The sequence below is a fragment of the Octopus sinensis genome, linkage group LG27 (genome assembly GCF_006345805.1).
Source record: "Octopus sinensis linkage group LG27, ASM634580v1, whole genome shotgun sequence".
Lineage (NCBI taxonomy): Eukaryota > Metazoa > Mollusca > Cephalopoda > Octopoda > Octopodidae > Octopus > Octopus sinensis.
Window position 1 is genome coordinate 11,718,505 of NC_043023.1, and position 10,000 is coordinate 11,728,504.

General features: G+C 37.5%; 3 protein-coding genes across 7 annotated transcripts in view; 1 reads left to right on the top strand and 2 right to left on the bottom strand.

Moving 5' to 3' along the window:
- Nucleotides 1-10,000, bottom strand: part of LOC115225439 (early growth response protein 1-like) — a 424,836-nt gene that overhangs the window by 68,429 nt on the left and 346,407 nt on the right. The window lies entirely within an intron of this gene.
- Nucleotides 1-10,000, bottom strand: part of LOC115225462 (zinc finger protein 208-like) — a 524,237-nt gene that overhangs the window by 36,802 nt on the left and 477,435 nt on the right. The window lies entirely within an intron of this gene.
- Nucleotides 5,578-10,000, top strand: part of LOC115225104 — a 9,565-nt gene continuing 5,142 nt past the window's right edge. The window contains exons 1-2 of one of the 5 annotated variants that reach the window (XM_036514310.1): nt 5,578-5,828; nt 7,799-7,890. In XM_036514310.1, coding sequence (XP_036370203.1) covers nt 7,830-7,890 — 61 coding nt within the window. In that variant the 5' untranslated portion in view covers nt 5,578-5,828; nt 7,799-7,829. Of the gene's footprint in view, nt 5,829-7,798; nt 7,891-7,935; nt 8,006-10,000 lie in introns of all 5 variants that reach the window. The other 4 variants (XM_036514311.1, XM_036514307.1, XM_036514309.1 and 1 more) reach the window with 4 other exon arrangements.

Below are 10,000 nucleotides of genomic sequence, written 5' to 3' on the forward strand. Positions count from 1 at the left end.
ACCTGTTGAGGCAAGTGAAAATCAAAATCAAAATCAATCAACATCAATGGAAATTGTAGTTGTGATACCAGTGCTGGTGGCACGTAAGAGATCCATCCGAACGTGGCTGTTGCTAGCGCAGCCCCGACTGATGATGATGATATATATATATATAATACACACACATATATATACATTAGGTATATATGCATATTCATATCTATTATATAAAAGTCAATGTCTTTATGTGTCTTTACGTTCTTAGTTCAAATTCCACTGAGGTCATCTTTGCCTCTCATCCTGTCAGGGTCAATAAATTACCAGTTGTACGTGTTGTGTACTATGGTCGATCTTATTGACTAGCCCCGTCCCCAAGAATTTTGGGCCTTGCACATAGAGAAGGAGAAAATATTTCCAATGTTGAATCACTGTATCTTTTGACTATCCTCTTTATCTTACTGTTTCTTTTTCTGTTTCAGAATATTACATCCTGTTGATATGAAAGAAATTACTTCATTCAGATGTGCCTTTGATGTTTTTATCAACTTTTTTTGACTACAGGAAGACGATATATTTATAAGGAGCATTCATCAATACATCAAACTCTTTATATAAAACATATTCATAGGAATTTTAAAGACACTTTCATTGTTGCATGTACAATAAATTATTCTCTCATAACGAGTCATTTAACTAAAGGCAAAAACCCTGATGCAGTAGAGAAACCATATCGCTGTAATATCTGTGGTAAATCATTCTCTCAAAGTGGTGGCTTGATTGTACATAAACGTACACATACAGGAGAAAAGCCATACCATTGTGATATTTGTGGTAAATCATTCTCTGAAAATAGTGCCTTAACAACACACAAACGTATTCATACAGGAGAAAAGCCATATCATTGTGATATCTGTAGTAAATCATTCCCTCGAAGTGGGGACTTGACTGTACACAAACGTGTTCATACAGGAGAGAAGTAATATCATTGTGATATCTGTAGTAAATCATTCACTCGAAGTGGGAACTTGACTGTACACAAACTTACACATACAGGAGAGAAGCCATACCAATGTGATATTTGTGGTAAATCATTCTATGAAAGAAGTAATTTAATTTGTCATAAACGTATTCATACTGGAGAGAAACCATATGATTGTGATATTTGTGGTAAATCATCCTCTCGAAGTGGGGACTTGTCTAGACACAAACGTATTCATACAGGAGAGAAGCCATATCATTGTGATATCTGTGGTAAATCATTCTCTGGCAGCAGTACCTTGACTAAACACAAACGTACACATACAGGAGAAAAGCCATACCAATGTGATATTTGTGGTAAATCATTCTCTCAAAGGAGTAATTTGATTTGTCACAAAAGTATTCATACTGGGGAAAAAACCATACCATAGTGAAATCTGTGGTAAATCATTCTTTTATAATAGTCAGTTGACTTATCAGTTACGTATTCACACTGAGGGAAAACCTCATCACTGTGATATCTGTGGTAAAACATCTTTTAGAAATAGCCATTTAACTAGTCACAAGGAATATTAACCAACAAGTGAAGTCGTCATTACACATTTGCAGAACATTCAGAGCAAAGTCGAGCATCGCTACTCTATACTTTTGTTCATAGGTTGAAACTGTGTCAAAACTTTGTTAATGCGACATCAAAGTCTGCCGTTTTAAGCATAACTAAAAAGCAAACCCAAGCAACCCCGGGCTATAATGCTACTATATACATATATATATTTGTGTGTTTAAATTCTCTCAAGGCATGAATTGATTAAACAGAAACAAACACATTGTCTGGAGGACTATGATGAATGAGAAGGGTCTGAGGACTGATCCTTGGTGGACTCCCAACCTGTATTCTTCAGTATACACATTGCCAATCCAGAGTAAATAATTTTCAGGAAATAGTGTTTAACTAGTCACAAACTTATTCATACGGGAGAGAAACCACAGTGTTTTGATATCTGTAGTAAATTATTCTTTTGTTATAATCATTTGTGTAATTACAAACAGATTCATACTGGGGGAAAAACCATATCACTGTGATATCTCTGCTAAATTAGTTTCTGAAAATAGTGTTTAACAATTCAGAAAGATATTCATATGGGAGAGAAGCCATATCATTGTGATATTTGTGGTTAATCATTTTCTGAAAATATCGTTTTAACTTGTCACAAATGTACTCAGACAAGGGAGAAACCATATCACTGTGATATCTGGTAAATCATTCTCTCAAATGAATTCCTTGACGACACAGACACATCCAGGAGAGAAGCCATAACTACCTTTGGTAATTCATTTTCTGAAAATGGTGTTTTAACAATATATGAACATGTTCATACGAGAGAGAAGCTATATCATGGTTATGTCTGTGGTACATCATTCTCTCATAGACCTGATTTAACTTTACATCAAGGCATTCATACAGGAGAGAAGCTATGTCAGTGTGACATCAGTTGAAGTGAATCTAACGGTTTTTGTGTGTTTCTTAAATGGCTTATAAATACCTTCCACGCTGCAATTGTTTTTGTTCCAGCACACGATCTCAGATAAGGTCACTTGCTATGCAAGTACATCTCTGTAATTGAGTTCATTTTTTCCCTGTCATCCGTAAAAAGATTGACTCTGATATAATTTAATTAATGCGTAGCACCTTGGGCAAGTGTCTTCTACTATAGCCTCGGGCCGACCAAAGCTTTGTAAGTGGACTTTGTAGACGGAAACTGAAAGAATCCCATCGTGTATATATATATATATGTATGTATATGTGTTTGTCCCCCCAACATCGCTTGACAACCGATACTGGTGTGTTTACGTCCCCGTACCTTAGCAGTTTGGCAAAAGACATTGATAGAATAAGTAATCGGAAAGGTCCAAGGAATGGAAGACGGAGGGAAAAAAATCGCCAACGGTACACACGCGGTCACATTTTGAATGACCAGAAGGGAATGGGTGAAGTTCTTTCAAGGACAGGTGAGTGGAAGAGGAGGTCTGTGTGTGTAAGTGTGGATATGTGTGCGTGCGCGAAGGTCTGCGTGTGCGTGTGTGTGTATGTGGTCAATGATAACACGTGTGTGTGTGTGTGTGTGTGTGTGATTGTGGCTGTAAATCTATGTGTATTGTAGGGCTTAGTATTGTTTAAGGTCAGGGAAGAAGGAATTGGGAGTGGCTCTTTTTGTCTCTACCCCAGGTCAGTAGTAGGTACTGCTAGTTTGAAGTATGTGTGTGTGCGTGTATGTATACGTATTGTGTGTGTGTATGTATGTGTGTGTTCGTGTGTGTATGTGTAGAGTTTGTGTGTGTGGCGAATAACTGTGCTTTACTTAGTGTATCTGTGCGTGTGTGCTTGTACGTGCATATGTGTGTCCACATGCATGTATAATTGCGTGTGCGTATGTATAATTGTGTGCTGTGTGTATGGGATGTATGTGTGGGTTCATTTGTGTGTGTATGTATGTGCGTGTGTATGTGTAAGCGTATGTGAGTGTATATACGTGTATCCGTGGGGTTGTGAGTGTTGGGTGTGTGCATTCGTGTGCGTGTGTGCGTGTGTGTGTGTGTCTGTGTCTATATGTGTATACGTATGTGTATGTGTGTGTGCGCGTGTAGGCATATATTGTGTGTATGTATATGTATAGGTGTGTATGCGTGTGGGGGGGTTGGAGTTGTGTAGGCGTAATGTGTGTGCGTGTGTATCTGTGCCCATGTGTGTATAATTGTGTGCGTATCTGTATGATTATTGTTTGTTGGAGGTATATGTGGGCATCTTGCTGGTGTGTGTGTGTATGTACGTGTGAATATGTGTGTGAGCGTGTATTATGTGCGTGCGTGTGTATATGTGTGTGTGAGAATGGGGAGACGTGTGCCAGGTTGTGTGCGTGTGTGTGAACGTGGGGATGTGTGTCAGGTTGTGTTCATTTTATTGTGTGTACGCGCGTGTGCTTGAGTATGTGCCTGTATGTGGTTGTGTGTACGTTCATGTGTGTGTGTCTAAAGGTATGTGTGTCTGTGTTTGCGTGGGGTTGGGTGGGATAGGTTTCTGTGCATTCCTGTGTGTGTGTGTACGTGTGTGTGTACGCGTGGATGTATGTGGATGTGTGTATATATGTATGTATGCGTGTGTGTATGTGTGTGGAAGTATGTGTGCATATAGATTTGTGACTTTTCGGTGGTACAGAAGTATTTTTTTACTTCTATAATTAGCGATAAAAGTACTCATGTAGTACCTTTGTGTATATATGCACATACGTAATATCGTATGTAAATATTTTATTAATTTACCTGTACGGGTAATCACTTGTGATGGCATTTTAATAATACCATCCCTTTAATTAAAAAAAACCATCAGATGGAAAGAAACTAGTCGGTTACCAACTAGTCTCCGTGATTCTGTTTTAAAATCCACCCTAACCCTAATTTATATACACATCTGTAGTGGTTAAGTGTGTATGTAAACAAATACGTAAACCGATTCATGATTGAAAGGAATTTATTTACAGGGTCATAGGTACACTACATACAAATGTAGGCAACTGCCACGAGTCGCTAGAAAACATATTAGGAATGAATATGTTTGTGTGTGTGTGTGTGTTTCATTCGAAACAGTAGTCTATCGGCGCTTCGAACATTTTTCTCTGTCTCTGTCGTCTGCCAAAAACCTTGGGTCGTAGATAGATTTATCTCATGTGTCTGCTCCGTCCCTCTGCTGCGATTGTCTCTGCCTGCCTTTCTGTTTTCTGTTTCACCCTTGTATTTATAACTAGCAGTATCGCCCGGCGTTGCTCGGGTTTGTAAGGGAAATAACTATAAAGCATTTTTAGAGATTTATAGCCAAAAAATAGCAAAAAAAGTGGAAAAAAAATTATGGTAAATTTCTTTTGAGAGTTAAAAAGGTCGAGTTGCGTCCCCTAGACAGTCTGTGGTTTGTGTTTCTGATTTTCGACCCCATGTCGAATTTATCGATTTTTTTCAGAACTGGGGGAACTTTTCAAAATTTTCTCTGCGTTAGTTTTGAATTATGACATTGGGCTATGTGTGTGTGTCAAGTTTCATCAGAATTGGTTGAAAGCCGTGGTCAGGGTGAGGGTACAACCTAACAGACACACAGACACGCACACAGACAAACTGCCGTTTATATATAGAGAGAGAGATATTTGTGGCTGCTAGAAAAACACATACTACAGCAGAGTTTGTACCTAAATAGGTCAGCGCTTGTCCAGTTGAACTTCACCTGACGTGGCTGAGGTCGCAGGTCAAAGGGAGATGATCGATCAATTTTTGACACAACAAAGGAAACCTTTTTTCGCGCCTGTTGATTGTCGTGTTTTGGATGACCGAGAATTCTTGGATTCGGTTTCGAATCTAGGCTTAGAGGGGGAAGTGTTAATTCTTACACATCTATAACATTTTATTTGCTGTAGCCATTACATACAAAGCATTTTATGAATCTCATTAAAAAAAACATTCTCGAATTTTTAATTAGTATAATACTGCCTAACACATTTTATGAGTCATTCGTCTCTATTGTATTGTCGCCAACTCGAATCGATACGTTAATAACCACGCGTCTGATGTGCCATGAGGCCATGTTAAAATATTAAAAAATGAACAGCTGTTCTACTTTAGTTAGAGAGGTTGATGTAGAATTTGAGAGAGAGAGAGAAAAGGGGGCGGAGTAGACAAAAGCATCCCAGTCTGTAAACAGGGCGTGTCTAAACAAATATAAGAGAGGAAGACAACTCGATGTAATCAGTAGACCAGAGAGGAATCGTTGTGACAAGCTGCATATCCCATTCACTCCAGAAAGTACCAGTTGCCGATTGAATGAACACAAGGTAAGGGAGTTAACTAATAATGATAGTAATCGAAAAAATAACTAGCAGAGATACCCGGCCTTGCTCGGGATTGAAATGGTATAGTTTTTTTTATTGCCAGGCGGCGAGCTGGCAGAAATGTTAGCACGCCGGGCGAAATGCGTAGCCGTATTTCGTCTGCCGTTACTTTCTGAGTTCAAATTCCGCCGAGGTCGACTTTGCCTTTCATCCTTTCGGGGTCGATAATTAAGTACCAGTTACGCACTGGAGTCGATGTAATCGACTTAATACCTATGTCTGTCCTTGTTTGTCCCCTCTGTCTTTAGCCCCTTGTGGGTAATAAAGAAATAGGTATAGTTTTTTTTACTGTTTTACTTGTTTCAGTGATGTGACTTGTTAATTGTTTAATTTAACAATTAAGAAAAAAAACAATTTAGGGTTAGGGTTAGGTTGAGGGTTAATGACAGGATGTTGTCTCAGTTTTAGACGTGGCAAATGATTTTAGTTGAATGGAGGTAATCGATTGGTTAAAATTGCCGAAATGCTTGAAATTTCAGACGAAATATCTTACAAACTATAGAATTTTCTCAATAAAACGAAGAGAAAATTTTCGTTTCGAGCCTACGCTCTTCGACAGAAAGATACACAGAAAATAACAAGGAGAGAAAAAAAATGTGAGTAGTAGCTAACGATCTATCATGGTGTCCTATATATATAGATATATATGAGTAATTTCCCTTGCAATGGCTTAATATCTTTAGATTAAACTGCTGGAGTGAGTTACGTCTCTTGTATTAAAGACATCGATTTTTTTTTTAATGGCTTTAGTGGTTAGCCATAATGAGATGGCAGATATAACTCACATATATATATATCTATCTATCTATCTATCTATCTATCTATCTATCTATCTATCTATCTATCTATCTATCTATCTATCTATCTATCTATATATATATATATATTTATCTATCTATCTATTATCTATCTATCTATCTATTATCTATCTATCTATCTATCTATATATATATATATATAATATATATATATATATATATATATATATATATATATACTAGCAGTATCGCCCGGCGTTGCTCAGGTTTGTAAGGGAACTAACTATAAAGCATTTTTAGAGAGTTATAGCCAAAAAATAGCAAAAAAATGGAAAAAAAATGATGGTAATTTTTTTTTGAGAGTTAAAAAGGTCGAGTTGCGTCCCCATGACAGTCTGTGGTTTGTGTTTCTGATTCACGACCCCATGTCGAATTTATCGATTTTTTTCAGAACTGGGGGAACTTTTCAAAATTTTCGCTGCGTTAGTTTTGAATTATGACATTGGGCTATGTGTGTGTCAAGTTTCATCAGAATCGGTTGAAAGCCGTGGTCAGGGTGAGGGTACAACCAAACAGACACACAGAAACACACACAGACAAACTGCCGTTTATATATATAGATATATATATATATATTTATATATATACTGTATATATATACAAAATGAGAAAATGGAGAAATATATCTAAATCAACTATCAGATAATACTGAATCAATACTTTATTAAAACACTACACAATAGCAATGATATTATACATTAATATAGTACAATAATTACAATCAATATGGTGAAATATAACTAAATAAATATAACAAGACATAGAAATACATTTACATTGTAGCTGACAGCTGTTTCGGCCATGAAGACAGGTATGTCTCATTTAACCTATTAGCCATATAATGCAGGTATAAATGAGACATTAACAAGAATATCTTACGGCCTCTTCAGAGATTCTAATGCAAGTATGAGTACAAATCCTAAATAAATTTAGGACAAGATAGTGAAGATGCCGACGACCGCTCAGTTCAAAGTCTCTCTTGACCAGAAATGGCCTGAACTCTTTGCATGAACACCACCCTGTACATAACTCCATGTCCCCCTACATGGCCTTGCTTTTTGCTTTTTGAGTCAAAAAATTAACTTAACTTGGCAGAATTTGAACCAAGAATGTAAACATCGATGGAATGCCTCCAAGCATATTGACCAGCAAGCTGACCATTTACCCAGGTCACCACCTTTGTAAAAGTAAGTATCAATAGTTTATTACATCGGTCATACTCTGGCGATCAGATTTCATTTTTTTTTTTTCAGATCATGAACTTGACAAAGTTGTTCATATGTCTATTTGCATTATATTTCTGTAAGTTTTTTTTATTATTTTATCTTTTTTCTTAATCCTTTTGATACCAACCCGCCTGAAACCGCCTCTGGCTCTGTAGTACAAATGTCTGGTTTTCATAAGTTCTGAATGAAAATCTTCTCCCAAACCTTAGTCACAATTTATGTTCCTAACACTAGCTTAATGATAATAAAGTTATTTTAGTAATTTCTTTGTTATATTTAAAGTAATTGAAAGAAACACAGAGCACCTCAACAGAATATGGTAACAAAAGGCTTAAAAATATATAATAGAGAAACAATTCTTAACCCTTTTGATACCAACCCTGCTGAGACTGGCTCTGGCTCTGAGTACAAATGTCTTGTTTTCATAAGTTTTGAATTAAAATCTTCCACCAAATCTTAGTCACAATTTATGTTCCTAACACTAGCTTAATGATAACTAAGTTATTTTACTAAATTCTTTGTTATATTTAAAATTAATTGAAAGAAACACAGAGCATCTCAACAGAAATATGCTAACAAAAGGGTTAAATCCTTTTTCTTTAACATTATTTCTTTTTTTCGAAATAATTGATTCAAACATCATTTACATTAACTAAGCGAAGAATTTTTGGTGCTTTGTTTTCATTTCTGTTTTTATAAATATGTTGTGTTATTTATTTGGTTTTAGGCAATATGGCTACAATTGTATTACAACAATGCTTCTATCAGATGATGATGATGATCATCATTCATTTTGACAGTCTCAAAGCATTAAGAAATCAATGGGTTCTGACAAACCAGGATTTTCAGAGTGTATATACGTGTGTGTGTGATATATATATATATATTATATATATATATATATATATATTATATATATATATACCAACCACATGGTTCTGGGTTCAGTCCCACTGCATGGCACTTTGGGCAAGTGTCTTCTACTATAGCCCCGGGCCAACCAAGGCCTTGTGAGTGGATTTGCTAGATGGAAACTAAAGAAGCCCGTTGTATATATTTGTATATATATATATGTGTGTGTGTGTGTGTGTGTGTGTGTGTGTGTGTGGTGTCCCCAACATCGTTTGACAACCGATGTAGGTGTGTTTATGCCACTGTAACTTAGCGGTTCGGCAAAAGAGGCCGATAGAATTAGCGCTAGACTTCCAAAGAATAAGTCCTGGGGTCGATTTGCTCGACTAAAGGCGGTGCTCCAGCATGGCTGCAGTCAAATGACTGAAACAAGTAAAAGAGTAATGAGTATATATATATATGTATTGTAGTCGTGTAGTGTGTATATATATATATATATATTATATATATATATATATATATATATATAGATATATATATCATCGGTTAATGTTTACTTGGATGATTTGACTGAGGTCTGGTGAACCAGATGGCTGCACCAGGCTCCAATCTGATCTGGCAGAGTTTCTACAGCTGGATGCCCTTCCTAATGCCAATCACTCTGAGAGTGTAGTGGGTGCTTTTACATGCCACCGGTACGAGGGTCACACAAGCGGTACTGGCAGCGACCATGCTCAAATTGTGCTTTTTATGTGCCACCTGCACAGGAGCCAGTCCAGCGGCGCTGGCAAAGACCTTGCTCGAATGTTTTTTCAGGGGCCAGTAGTGTTTATATGTATCATCATCATCATCATCATCGTTTAATGTCCGTTTTCCTTGCTAGCATGGATTGGACGGTTCAACTGGGGTCTGGGAAGCCAGAAGGCTGCGCCAGGCCCAGTCTGAAGTGTTTCTACAGCTGGATGCCCTTCCTAATGCCAACCACTCTGAGAGTGTAGTGGGTGCTTTTTACGTGCCACTGACACAGGTGCCAGGGGAGTCTTGCAGCGGCCATGATCGTCTGGTGCTTTTTACGTGCCACCATGCTTTTTACGAGGCTGGCAACGGCCACAATTGGATGGTGCTCTTTACGTGCCACCGGCAGGGAGGCCAGTCGGGGCGGCGCTGGCAATGGCCACGTTCGGATGGTTCTCTTACGTGCCACCGGTACTGGTATCTC